This window comes from Dasypus novemcinctus, chromosome 12 (genome assembly GCF_030445035.2).
Source record: "Dasypus novemcinctus isolate mDasNov1 chromosome 12, mDasNov1.1.hap2, whole genome shotgun sequence".
NCBI classification, from domain to species: domain Eukaryota; kingdom Metazoa; phylum Chordata; class Mammalia; order Cingulata; family Dasypodidae; genus Dasypus; species Dasypus novemcinctus.
In genome coordinates, this window is record NC_080684.1 from 14564547 (window position 1) to 14579430 (window position 14884).

Below are 14884 nucleotides of genomic sequence, written 5' to 3' on the forward strand. Positions count from 1 at the left end.
ATACAGCAAGATGGATATGCAGAACAATTAATTATTTCAAAATTCGTAACATGGGGCTTTTAATTAATTAATATTCACTTCAAAGTATCAGAACCACAATTTACTTGGCCCAAATTGAATCAAAATATATTAAAAGTCCAAAATATCCTGTTTCTTAATAATTTACTATCTTGGAAGAACCTCTTTAATATCTTTTACTCAGATGCTAAAATTAGTTCATTCTAAATTAAAAACAGGAACTCCAAATTCACTTCTGCCACTTAAAATTATGGGACCTTGGCCAAGTTATAGAACATTAAATCCAAGTCTCCTCATCTGTAAAATGGAAGGAAGAACATGATTGTACCTGCTCTTGTTATCCCACAAGGCTGACATAAAGAAGAAGTCAAATAACCTGTGTGAAAATCCTCTGGAAACTCTAAAATGCAAAGCAGATGGAAGGTGGTGGTAGTAGTATTAAACAGAGAAGGTCAAGTACAGTGAAGATGAATTTATTGCATTTCTACCAAAAAAGATTGATCTGTAATTCCTATAAGGTTATTAAGTTAAAAAAAAAAAAAGTATTCATTAAAATTTTTTAATTATAAAAGAAAAAAATGAATGAAAGAAAATTAGAAGGAAATATACTGTTAGAATTTGGATAATACAGGGACCTTTTTTTGGTCCAAAGTAGGGAGGAAATACATTACTGTGAAATGTTGTATAAGGCATTATCAAGTCTTTAGACTAGGTGGAATTAAAGCATGCTAGGGAATTAAAATATAGTAATATATCACTTAAGTCGAAAGAATAAAAAATATGATTATAAAATATCAAACTTTAATACACTAACAATTATGGTTAATTATTCTCAGACTTACCTCTGCCCATTTAAGAATACAGGTCATGCAGAAGATATGATTACAGTTTTCTGGAAAAGCAACTTCCTTCTCTAATAGATAATTAAGACATATTGGACATCTGTCAACTTCACTGTACAATAGCACAGTAATAGCAGTATTATCTCTGTTTTCTTCACCTGTAAATTGAAAGAGCCAGATGCTTTCAAGTTCTCTAGACCAAAATTTTACTAGCCAAGATTGCATGACTTATGTTTCTGGTAGTATGATAGGCTAGATAGATACTCTAAAGGGCCCTCCTACGACAAAGCAGTTAGATCTTGGGAAAAATGTCATGAATATACTCCTTTAGCTCAACCTTCCAACCCCAATATTGACTATGTTATATTCTGGGAGATGGGGTGGGAAGTGAGAACCTCTCATTAATTTAAATGTCAAAGTAAGCAAAACACATGGTTCAAAATGAAAAACTAAAAAAAACTAAAAAGAAAAAAAAAGTTATAGTGAAGTCTTGCACTTAAATCTACTCCCATCTATCCAATTTCACCCAATCCAACAATAAGTAACAACTGTTAGCTTCTTCTGTGCTCCTCCAGAGATTGAAAAAAAAGGCATAGAGAAGCAAATCCCATGTGTATGTGTGTGTGTGTATTTATTTCTGTACTTTTTACTTCACACAAATGCTAGAATGCTCTGCCCCGTTTTTTCAGAAACCTATTGATGCATAGTTACTTGCTTTCAAACTTTCACTATTACAAAAAATGCTGCAATGAATAATTTTGTCAATTCATATTTTTAAAGTATATATAGGATAAATTCTTAAAAACAGGATTGCTAAATCAATGTGTATGTACACGTGTAATATGAATATATACTGCCAAATTACTCTCGATAGAGTTTGTATCACCACCAACAAAACAAACACATAAAAAGTATGCATTGTTGGCTCATAAGTAAATAAAAGAAACTCCAAGTTCAACATAAATATAAAACCAAATAAAGGAATGCTCAGCGGAAATACACAGAATATACAGCAAACAAATGGAAATGCTGGGTTGTCCTGGGCGCAAATGTCAATACTAATGCTCGGATCTGGAGATTAATAGGAATACAGGTAGGGAAGAATGATCCCGATAAGCTCCAGTACTAAGTCAAGACCCTCAGTCTGGTCTAAAGTGGTCCCAGCATGTGGGTCCAGGAATGAGCAAATCCAAATACTCTGGAGGAAAAAAATCCCCAATTTAGGTCATCAGGATTCATGAGGGATTAAATTTAATGAAATATAAACTCATAAATCAAATGTTATCAAGGCTGAAAATATAAACCACCTTTGGGTAAGAACCAAGAGATTTAGACACCCACTGGCTTTTCAGAATTTCCAAATACTACAGAAAGATTAAAGAGCGGATTAGATCCAGAAAAGAATGTGTGTAAACTACAAGACAGATTTAAAGAAACTACCTAGATACCGTAGGAAAGGCAAACAACCTCTGCAAAAGAAGGTTGAGAAATGAGGTCAGAAAAAGGTCTAACATACTCATCAGAGTCCAGAGGAAGTGAATAAAGGAGAGGCAACATTTAAGAGGTAAAGCATGGGAAACGACAGATAAACAAACAAACCATGAACCAACAAATAAAGGAAACTCAGTTGTATACTAAATAGGAGAAATTTTAAAAACCCATGCCTAGAAACAATGCAGCAAAATTGCCTAACGTCAAAGATTAAAATAAGATCTCCAAAAGCAGAAAGAGAGAAAAGACAGATCATCTATGAGGGAATCACAGTTAGATTTATATTTCTTGACAGCAACAACAGAACCCAGAAAAATGGTCAAATATCTTCAAGGTGCTAAGATAAAAAAAAACAATTATCAGTTCGGAATTAAATAACCAGTAAAACTATATCTGATAGTTTTGAAGAAGATAAAACAAAGAGAAAAAGTTAGAGTTTCCCACAAACAGACCTACACCAAAGAAAAAAAAATTTTAAACATACAATATGTTACACATTATATTTGGTTCATAGTAATGCAATCATACAGTATCCTTTTGTGTCTGGCTTGCTAAAGAAACTTTTTAAATTTTTTTTTTTTAGTAAGAAGAAAAACATCTTCAGAAAAAAAGACATGAGATATAAGATGGATGGGTGGTTGACCAAAGAAACCCAAACCCTATATAAAGTATCATCTAATTTGTAGTGTTTGGGAAAAAAAAGGGGGGGGGGGGGACGAAAATAATAGATCACCGGTACCTAAAAGTAGAGAGTAGGATGATCAGAGTTAAAGGTTCTATCTAATATTCTTTTTTTGTCTTTATTTTTTAAATATTACATTAAAAAAATATGAGGTCCCCATATACCCCCACCCTCCTCCTCCCCCCATCTATCTAATATTCTTGATGGTGAAGATTGAAATATTAATTTTAGATCTTAAGTAAGCATTTAAATCAATGCGAACTATTGGGGGGGGAAAAAAAAAAACCTTTCCCTGCCCCGCAAAAAAAAAAAAAACAAAAAAAAAACACATAGAATGAGTAAACCAGTAGAGGGTAAAAGTCAAAAAAGAAAAAGAAAACAGCTCAACAAGTCAAAAACTTCAACCAACTGAAAATAATACATGAGGGGAAAAAAAAAACCCTGTGCCCTTTTTAGGTAGTTTATTTTAGAATTTAAGAACAACAAAAATAAGTGAAACAGAAAAACCTGTGTATTTTGAAATTATACAAATTAACCGTTTAGAAACACCAACTTTTGCTTTCAACACATAATCTGTATAAAAATGAAGTTACCTTCCATATCTTCATACTCTTGGTCTCCTGCATTTAGGGTATGTACAGTTTTCTTCTCCATTTTTCCTTGGAAAAATGTTTCCTACAGGATGAATTATAAAAGAATTTTTATGTTTGCCTTCTTCCAATGACACTAATTTAAAAAATACCTTGTATGGTACATTATTTTACACATAAAAGAACAAAGCCAAATCTATCACTCTTATAGATAATCCAGTTCTCTTTTGTACTCCCATCAAGTAGCACACAGTCATACTGAAAAGAAAAGGCTTATATAAACATTAAACAATAAAGACTAAATGATAAACTTTGTGATACCGACATAAATACAATGGCAGCTTAGGGAAAAGAAATCAACTTGAACTGGAACTGGAATTGTTAGAGAAGGTGACCCAAACAAGATAGCCTAAGTTTGTATTGAGATGATTAGGACATTAAAAGAGCAACATAGTATGAAGGAGTAAAAGTGCATTTAGGTGGGCCAATCTGAAAAGAACAAGAATACTGAGAGAGATGGGGGGAGGGAAGGAGGGAAGGAGGAATGGGCATGTAAGCAAGAACTTCATCTGAAAGATTACAATGACGGGTAAAGAGAGCAATAAGTAGAGCTAAGTAAATCAAGCAGGGCTAGATTACAGATGGCTCTCTAAAGAATAACTGAGAAACAGATTCAGTCTTACGGTTTCCTCTGAATGACAGCGACATGGTAAAAGAGATTTAAGTGGATTTTCAAAAAAATGATAGACTTGCCAGCAGAGCACAGAATAGATTACGTGGAGAGACATTAGAAGCAGAGAGATTGACACAGTCAGCTAGAGTAACTGGTAGTGAAGTAAAATAGGGAAGTGAGAAATTTAAGAGTTGAAGAAATTGGGGAATGAACATAAGGGAAGACTCCAACTATGGACTAAAGTAGATATATTATTTTAGTAATGGAGAAACTTGTAACACTGATATAAAGACAGTGGTCACCAGAGGTTTCTGAGGGGAGAGAGAGGGATGAGTGGATGTGATGTGGGCATTTTGAGGAAACTAGAATTGTTCTGCATGGTATTGCAATGATGGATACAAGTTGTTACACATTCTGTCAAAACACATCAAACTGTGTGGTGCAAAGTGTAAACTATTATGTAACCTATACACTATACTTAGTAGCAATGCTTCAGTATGTGTCCATCAATTGAAACAAATGCACCACACTAACAAAAGAGGTTATCAAGGGGGGGAAAGTGTGGGGAGTGAGACATATGGGAATCCCCTGTTATTTTCAATGTAACATTTGTGTAATCTAGAGATCCTTTGAAAATAAAGGGGAAAAAAGTATATAGCAACCAATGAACATGGAATCAAGAAAAAGGATACCAAAAAAATGGTATGAAAGTTGACTAGAGTTTTTCCTTGCACTGGCCCCAACCCCTCCCTCTCTCAGATGCTGTCTGTGGGATGGTGGCCTGCACTGACAGTATTTGGCCTGCACTGACAGTATTGGTCTCTGGTATCTGGTTATGGAAGGAGAAACAGAGTACACCCAATGCACAAAATTACAGTGTCTGTATCTGTTGCAACCCATCTGGAGTTTCCCTGAAAGACTAACTCAAGGTGTGCTTCTGCGTGCAGAAGACTGTGGTTAAGACATACAATAAAGTGCCTGTGGCCCAGGAGGAAAGATGGGGAGAGAAGTTTTTCGTGAGATTAAGACATCCAGGAATATTACCCATGCTCAAAAAGACCTGAGAAGAATCTAGGTATTCACCTTGGGCTGATCTACTGACTCAGTATAAGCTGGGGTATTAAAAGAGAGCCTCAATACAGAGGCAAAGTGCAAACATGTTAGAAATTTTTGTCTGTACTTTTGTGGCTGTTGTTTTTTGGAGCTCAAGAATTTATCTGTTGGGAATGGATGTGGCTAAGTGGTTGAGTGCCAGCTTCCCACATACAAGATTTCGGGTTCAATCCCTGGCCCAGTATCTAAAAAAAAAAAAAAAAAGTATCTGTTGAAATACTAGACACTAGTTGAACATAGGCTAAAGGGAACAGAGGCTTCAGTGAACACATCCAACAAGGAATAGAAACTACGTAAAACAGTTTGGAACAATCACTAAAAAGATTACTGCAGTCTTAAATGATCAAAACAAAACAGCAAACCCTGGAAAAAGGGGAGAGTCTGACTGGCAGACTTACATTATAATATTAAAAGGTCCAGGTTTCAACAAAAATATTACAAGGCATACACAGAAACAGAATAGGATGGCCCATTCAAAGGAACAGAGTAAAGCAAAACAAAAACGAAACAGGAACAATAACCCTGAGGAATCCCAGGCATGGAATTACTCATCAGAGAATTAAGAAAACTCTCCTAAATAAATTCAGTGACCCAAAGGAAATCATAAGCAAAGAACTGGAGGAAATCAGGAAAATGACAGAAGAACAGAAGGAGGAATTTTAAAAAGATAGAATTCTTAAGAAGGAATCAAATGAATTCTAAAAGAACTGAAAAGCACAATAACAAAATTTCACCATGGGGGGGGGCAGCTGATGTGGCTCAAGCAATAGAGTGCCTGCCTCCCACATGGGAGGTCCCAGGTTCAGTTTCCAGTGCCTCTTAAAAAAGACAAACAGTGAGCAGACATCGAGCAAAAACAAGCAAGCAACAAGCAGACAATGAGCAGAAACAAAAAAAACGAATAAGGAGTGGATGTGGCTCAAGCAGCTGAGTGCTTGCCTCCCACATGGGAGGTCCCAGGTTCGGTTCCCAGTGCCTCCTAAATAAAAAACAGACAGACAATGAGAAAGAAAAATAGCAGACAATAAGCAAAAAAACAATGAAAACAATGAGCAAAAAAGACAAGGAACTCTTGGGGGGCAGGAAATTCATCACAGGGGTTCTACAGCAGATTTGAACAGAGAGAAGATCAGCAAACTTGCTGCTAGAAAAAAATGAAGTTATTCAGTTAGGGAAACAAGAAGAAAATAAAAAGTGAACAAGGCCAAAGAGATCAGTGGGACACTGTAAAGTGTACCAACAACATACACATTACAGTGTCCCAGGAGACAAGAAAGGGGCAGGAAGAATATTTGAAGAAATAATGGCTGAAAAGTACACAAACATGATGAAAGACAAGAACATGCACACTGAAGAATCTCAAAGAACTCCAAATAGGATAAACTCAAACAGATCCAAATTGAGAAGCATTACAAATGGTCAATGAACAAAGAGAACCCTAATAGCAGCAAAAGGGAAGCAACTCATTATGTACAAGGGATCCTCCTTAAATTAAGTACTAAATTCTCATCAGAAACCACAGTCCAGAAGGCAGTGGGATGACATATTTAAATTTCTGAAAGGAAAAAAAAAAAAAAACACCCAATAACCTGTCAACAAAGAATTCCATAAGCCAGCAAAACTGCCTTTAACATAAGGGAGTAATCAAGACAGTCTCAGAAAAAAATCTCGAGGGAGTGTGTTACCACTAGACCTACCCTATTCACTAAATTGAGTCCTTCTGGATTAAAGGAAAGGACACTCCAGTAACTTGAAGCTGTGTGAAGAAATATCCATGGTAAATCCCAGTCCTATTAATATTTTCAGTTTGTAGCTCCAACTTTTATTTCTTATATGATTTAAAATTTAAATGTATAAAGAGTAATTATAAATATATATTTAGGGGCAAGCAAGGTATAAAGACATAACTTGTAACAAGAACAACATAAGGGTGGGGAGACAGAGGGGTAAAGGAGTAAAGATTGGGTTAAGTTCACATGAACCCAAACTAGATTGTGATAGACTAAAGATATTAAATGTAAACCTGATGGTAGCCACAAAGTAAATTTATAAAAAATACAAAAAAGGAAATGGTTCACTACAAAATATCAATTAAATACAAGACAGTAATGGAGGAAAGCGGACTTGGCCCAGTGCTTAGGGTGCCTGCCTACCACATGGGAGGTCTGCGGTTCAAACCCGGGGCCTCCTTGATCTGTGTGGAGCTGGCCCATGCGCAGTGCTGATGTGCGCAAGGAGTGCCATGCCATCCAGGGGTGCCCCCTGCATAGGCGAGCTCCATGCTCAATGATTGTGCCCCATAAGGAGAGCCGCCCAGCGCAAAAGAAAGTGTAGCCTGCCCAGGAATGGCGCCTCACACACCGAGAGCTGACGCAGTAAGATGATGCAGCAAACAGAACCATAGTTTCCCGTGCCGCAGACAACAACAGAGTGGACAAAAAGAATAACACACAGCAAATGGACCCAGAGAACAGACAACTGGGGCGGGGGGCAGGGGGGAATGAGAGAGAAATAAATAAAATAAATCTTAAAAAAAAAAAAAAAAAAAAGGCAGTAATGGAGAAAACTAGGAACAAAAAAGGTATAAGACATACAAAAAAAATGGCAAAAGAGTTGAAGTTCTGTTTTATCAGCAACTTCTTTAAATGTAAATGAACTAAACTCTCCAAAAAGCAGAAATTGGCAGAAGAGATAAAAGAGCATGATTTGACTACATGCTGTTCACAAAGTCACCTTAAATCAAAAGACATATAGTTTGAAAGTGGAAGGATGAAAAAATAGTCCATGTCAACAATAACAAAAGAGACCTAGAATGGCCATACTATTACCAGACAAAATAGACTTATAGATATTGCTCAATATCTCTGTTTCCTTTTTGACCATTTGTCTAGTTGGTCTATCCAATGATTTGAGTAGTATGTTAAAGTCTCCAAGTGTTATTGTAGAATGACAACAACAAAAAAGTGAGAAGATGCAAATAAGTAATATCAGAAATGAAAGAGGTGAAGTTGCTACTGACCCTACAGAAACAAAAAGGATAAGAAGATACTAAAAGATATTGTATGCCACAAACTAGACAACCTAGATGAAGTGGAAAAATTCCTAGAAACGCACAACCTACACTGATGCTACAAGAAATACACGAACTTAAAAATAATCACATTTAAAGAGATTGAATCAGTTATCAAAAACCTCCCAATGTAGGAAAGTCCAGACCCCATGGCTTCATGGGTGAATTCTACCAAGCATTTCGAGAAGAATTAACAACAATCCTGTTTAAACACTTCCAAAAAATTGAAGAGAAGGGAAAATTATCCAACACATCTTATTAAGTCAATATGACCCTAATACCAAACTCAGATAAAAACACTACAATTACAGACCAATCTCTCTAAGGAACATAGGTACAAAAATTCTCAACAAAATACCTGCAAATTGAATCCAACAGCATATAGAGACTGATACATCACAACCAAGAGGAATTTGTTCCTAGTAGCAAGGCTGAGTCAACATAAGAAAATTAATTAACTTAATACACCACATTAAAAAACTGGGGGGGAAAATCACAAGATTGTCTCAAATGATACAGAATAGGCATTCAATGAAATCCAACATCCCTTCTTGATTGATAAAAACACTTCAAAAGATAGGGATAAAGGGAAAATTGCTCAATATGATAAAAGGCATAGATGAAATACCCACAGCCAACATCGTACTCAATGAAGAAAGGTTGAAAATTTTCCCTTTAGATCAGGAACAAGACAAGAATGCCCACTGTTACCACTGTTATTCAACCTAAGTTCTCGCTAGAGCAATTAGACAAGAAATAAATAAATAAATAAATAAAAGGCACCCAAATAGGAAAAGAAGTAAAACTCTATTTGTGGATGACAGGATCCCAGATTAAGAAAATTCTGAAATGTATACCACAAAACTACTTCAACTAATAAACGAGTTCAGCAAAGTGGTAGGTATAGAAGATAAACACACAAAAATCAGTGATATTTCTGCACACTAGGATTGAACCATTTGAAGAGGAAATTAGGGGAAAATATTGAAGACTCAAATACCTAAGAATCAATTTAACTAAATAAGTACAGGACCTATATGCAGAAAACTACAAAACAATGCTAAAAGAAATCAAAGAAGACCTAAACAAATGGAAAGAGGTTCCATGTTTATGGACTGGAAGACTAAATATCATGAAGATGTCAATCCTACCCAAATTGATTTATAGATTCAATGCAATACCAATTAAAATTCCAACAGCATCCTTTTCAGAAAAAGGAAAGGCAATTACCAAATTCATTTGGAAGGGGAAATGCTCCCAAGTAGCCAAAAGCATTCTAAAAAGAAGAGCAGGGAAGCGGACTTGGCCCAGTGGTTAGGGTGTCCGTCTACCACATGGGAGGTCCGCAGTTCAAACCCCGGGCCTCCTTGACCCGTGTGGAGGTGGCCCATTCTCAGTGCTGATGTGCGCAAGGAGTGCCCTGCCACACAGGGGTGTTCCCCGCGTAGGGGAGCCCCACACGCAAGTGTAAGGAGTGCCGCCCAGTGTGTAAGAAAGTGCAGCCTGCCCAAGAATGGCGCCACACACACGGAGAGCTGACACAACAAAAAGAAACACAGATTCCCGTGCTGCTGACAACAACAGAAGCGGACAAAGAAGAACATGCAGCAAATAGACACAGAGAACAGACAACTGGGGCAGTGTAGAGGGGTGAGGGGGTAGGGGGTAGGGGAGAGAAATAAAATAAATCTTTTTAAAAAAAAAAAAAAAAGAAGAGCAAAGTGGGAGGAATTTCACTGCCTGACCTTGAAACCTATTACAAAGCTACAGTGGTCAAAACAGCATGGCATCAGCACAAAGACAGACACTGATCAATGGAATAGAACCGAGAATCCAGAAATAAAACCTCACCTCTATGGCCAACTGGTTTTCAAAAAAACTGACCAAAGCCATGTTAATGGGACAGTCTCTTCAACACATGGTGTCAAAAGAAATGGATATCCATAACCAAAAGAATGAAAGAACACCCCTATCTCACACCCCATACAAAAAAAAAACTCAAAATGGATCAAAGATCTAAATGCTTTAAGAGCCAGGACCTCAGAAATACTAGGAAAAAAAAATGTAGGGAAACATCTTAAAGATCGTATGGTAGGTAGATGGTGGTTTCTTGGACCTAACATCTAAGCACAAGAAACAAAAGAAAAAAATAGATAAATGGGACCTCCTCAAAATTAAACAATTTTGCACCTCAAAGGATTCTGTCAAAAGGATGAAAAGGCACCAACTCAGTGGAAGAAAATATTTGGAAATCACATATCCGATAATGGCTTAGTAGCCATGATATATAAAGATATGCTACAACTAACAACAAAAAGACAAATATCCTGATTAAAAAATGGATACAAGACTTGAACAGACATTTGTCCAAAGAAGAAATACAAATGGCAAAAAAAACAACTGCATGAAAAAATGTTCACTGTCACTGGCAATTAGGGAAATACAAAACAAAACTAAAACGAGATATCATTTCATACCTAATACAACAGCCACTATTAAAAAGACAGAGAATTAGAGAGGATGTGAAGCGAAAGGAATACTTATTCACTGTTGGTGGGAATGCAGAATGGCACAGGCACTGTGGAGGACTTTTTGGCAGTTCCTAAAGAAGTTGATTATAGACTTGCCATGTGACCTGGCAATCTGTATATATACCCAGAACTGAGAGCAGTGACATGAACAAACACCTGCACACCAATGTTCACAGTGGTGTTAATCACGATTGTCAAAAGATGGAAACCACCCAGGTATGATGGTTAGGCTATTATGTCAACTCAGCCAGGTAACTGGGGCCAGTTGTTTCTTCAAGCAAGCACTGGGCTAACTGTAATACAAGGGCATTTATGGACTTTAGTCACCATTGACTTGACCGCAGTGGTAGATCACAGATAGCTGGTTATAATTACATCAATCATTGCCATCAGCAATGAGTGATGCTTAACCCAATCAGCTGAATTCATTAAAAGGAAAAGTGATTCCAGCATTGAGAGAGAATTTCCCAGCTCGTCTTTGGACAAACATCTCCCAGAGTCGTCAAGAATCTTCATTGGACTTTCATTGGAGCTCCTGGTTGCAGGCTGCCTGTGGAACCTGGACTTGTGCATCCTCACAGCTGTGCGAGAGACTGATAAAGCTCTTGTACTATCAACAGATATCCCTTGTTGATTGTTTCCCTATAGAACCCTGGTTCTCTACGAATCCTGCTTGGTACCGGGAGTGGTTCTTAAGGAACAGAGTCTTAAACATGCGGTGTCTGAGGTGGTTCTGGGAGTTTTGCAATAGTCTCTCTACCCTAATTGGACTCCAGGGTACTCATGACTTCCTTTCCAATAATGAAGAGGCTGCTAAGAGGTCAATGGCGCGAAGTGGCAACCGAGATATGAAAAAGAGCATCACTGGATACCCCTACTTTCAAGCTCATAAGCAGCAGGATCTGGGTGAAAGTGCTTTCAACACCTTAACAACTCTGTGGAGTCAAACGGTATAATAATGTTGACTGGCTCCTCCTAGATACTCTGGATACCGTTTTAAAAAGAAAGAGATGAGTTTAAGGCTTCAAAATTGAAACTTAAACACCAAATGGATGATGCAAAAGTTTCCATGTGTGCTCTTAAAGAAAATCTTGTCTCCTGTTGCCACAGGCTTGAAATATCTGAGAACCAAACTCAGACTCTCATTGTTCGAGGAGCAGTTACAAAGGAAACTAAAATCTCAACTCTGCAGGGTTTCTGCAGTTAAACTGAAGGCACTGATTGGAAGAGTGGAATCCAGAGAATTGGGTTGGTGACATATGGGATGCTGATGATATGGATGGAGACACTGGAACCCTGAATTCTGCTGAGACTTTACCAGATAAGCCTGCCATGGCCTGCCCTGTCCAGACCACACCTTGTCAATCCTGTTTCATCTAGTTTCCAGTCTGCCCCAGTGAGTATGAAACAACTTTCAGCCTGGAGATGGGTACCAGCCAAACTGAAGTCTGTCCTGCCCAGCCTCTGGCCTGCCCCAGGGAGTCTGGATCTCCTCCCAGCCCTGAGATATGTACCAGCCAAATTCCAGCACAGCACTGCCCAGGCTCTGTCTGCCTTGAGGAAACTGCCTTCCAACCCCTGCCTGAAGAAATTAATCCTATCTCACCAGAAGAAAATGCAAGGGAACACCCTGAGGCCATGAGCTTGCAAGGCATTTCTAATTCTTCTCTTTACCCACCCCCACCACCTCGCTTGTCTTCGTGACCTGTTACTAGACTAAAATCACAACAAGCCCCAAAAGGTGAAATACAAAGTGTGACCCATGAGGAAGTTAAGGTATACTCAGAAAAAAACTGAGTTTTCCAACTTATATAGGCAGAAATCAGGGGAATATGTGTCTGAATGGATACTAAGGGTATGGGGAGGGGGGGTAGCAGACTTGGCCCAATGGACAGGGCATCCGACTACCACATGGCCCAATGGATAGGGCATCCGACTACCACATAGGAGGTTCGCAGTTCAAACCCGGGCCTCCTTGACCCATGTGGAGCTGGCCCACGCGCAGTGCTGATGCACGCAAGGAGTGCCGTGCCACACAGGGGTGTCCCCCATGTAGGGGAGCCCCACGCGCAAGGAGTGCGCCCTGTAAGGAGAGCTGCCCAGCGCGAAAGGAAGTGCAGCCTGACCAGGAATGGCGCTGCACACATGGAGAGCTGACACAGCAAGATGACGCAACAAAAAGAAATGGATTCCAGGTGCCACTGATAAGGATAGAGGCGGTCACAGAAGAACATACAGCGAAATGGACACAGAGAGTAGACAACTTGGGGGGGGGGCAGGGAAAGGGAGAGAAATAAATAAATCTTAAAAAAAAAAAAGGTATGGGATAATGGTGGCAGGAATATTAAGTTGGATTGGGCTGAATTTATTGGGATAGGCCCACTAAGCAGAAATTCTGGATTCAATGCTGTAGCTCAAGGGGTTAGAAAGGATCTAACAGTTTGTATGGGTGGCTGATGGAAACATGGGCCAAAAGATGGCCTAGCATGTCTGAGGTTGAGATGCCCAATTTGCCCTGGTATACAGGAGAAGAGGGAATTCAAAGGCTTAGGGAGATCGGAATGCTAGAATGGATTTACCATTTGAGAGCTGCCCACCCACCCCAGGAATGTCCAGAGGACACACCTTTAACCAGCACTTTCAGAAATAAATTTGTAAGACTAACTCCATCTTCCCTGAAGAACTCTATGGCTGCTCTTCTCTGTAGTCCACAAATTACTGTAGGGAGGGCTGTGATGGAATTAGAATCCTTAAATATTATGGGGATAATCTGATGTCAGTCTGGTAAAAGTGAAAGAATCAGAAGTTAATCGCCAAAGTCAAGGTGGGCGTGGCTACTGCAATGAAAGGCAGATTCAAAAAAGCACTCAAAATAGTCTGAGTCATGCAGAGTTATGGCGTTGGTTAATACATTGTGGGCTACCTAGCAGTGAAGTAGACGGGCAGTCAACTAAACTTCAGGATCTGTATAAACAGAATAATTCTGGGTTGAGTGAATGAAACCCTAATTCAAATTACAGACCCAGATAATCACAGCCCCTTAAACAATTCCCAGACTTGAGACAGTTTACAGACCCAGAGCCCCCTGAATGAGGAGGAGGCCAGGTCTCCTTGGAGAAGGATCCTCTTAAACTGCCCAAAATTTATACTCTTAATCTTCCTCCTACCTTTCTCCAAGGACATCTACAGCCTTTTACCAGAGTAACTGCATTAGGGAAAAGGAAATGATTAGACATTTTGGGATTAGACACTGGCTCAGCAATGACATTAATTCCAGGAAACCCAAAACGTCACTATGGTCCAACAGTCAGAGATGGGGCTTATGGCAGCCAGGTGATTAAGGGAGTTTTAGCTCAGGTCCATCTCACAGTCCAGTGGGTCCCTGGACTCATTCTGTGATTATTTTCCCAGTTCCATAATGCATAATTGGAAAAGACATATTCAAGTAACTGGCAGAATCCCCACACTGGATCCCTGACTTGTGGAGTGAGGGCTATTATGGTTAGAAAGACCAAGTGGAAGCCACTAGCACTGCCCCTACATAGCAAAATAGTCAACCAAAAGCAATACCAGATTTCCTGGAGGGATTGCAGAAATTAGTGCCACCATCAAGGATTTGAAGAATGCAGGAGTGATGATTCTTAACACATCCCCAATCAACTCTCCCATTTAGCCTTGACAGAAAACAGATGGATCTTGGAGGATGACAGTGGATTATCGTAAACTTAACCAGGTGGTGACTCCAACTGCAGCTGCTGTCCCAAATGTGGCACCAGTACTTGAGCAAATCAACACATCCTCTGGTACCTGGTATGCAGATGTTGATTTGGCTAATACTTTTTTCTGAGTTGCTATTAGTAAAGACCACCAGAAA

General features: G+C 38.8%; 1 protein-coding gene across 9 annotated transcripts in view; it reads right to left on the reverse strand.

Moving 5' to 3' along the window:
* Positions 1 to 14884, reverse strand: part of SCAF11 (SR-related CTD associated factor 11) — a 72606-nt gene that overhangs the window by 38370 nt on the left and 19352 nt on the right. For 6 of the 9 annotated variants that reach the window (XM_058307858.2, XM_058307856.2, XM_058307857.2 and 3 more), the window contains exons 2-3: positions 3627 to 3708; positions 861 to 1018 (exon numbers count right to left, since the gene is read on the reverse strand). The exons of 2 other annotated variants lie outside the window; for them this stretch is intronic. In XM_058307858.2, the coding sequence (XP_058163841.1) occupies positions 861 to 1018; positions 3627 to 3687 (219 nt within the window). In that variant the 5' untranslated portion in view covers positions 3688 to 3708. The remainder of the gene's footprint in view (positions 1 to 860; positions 1019 to 3626; positions 3709 to 14884) is intronic. One more of the 9 variants, XM_058307859.2, reaches the window with a different exon arrangement.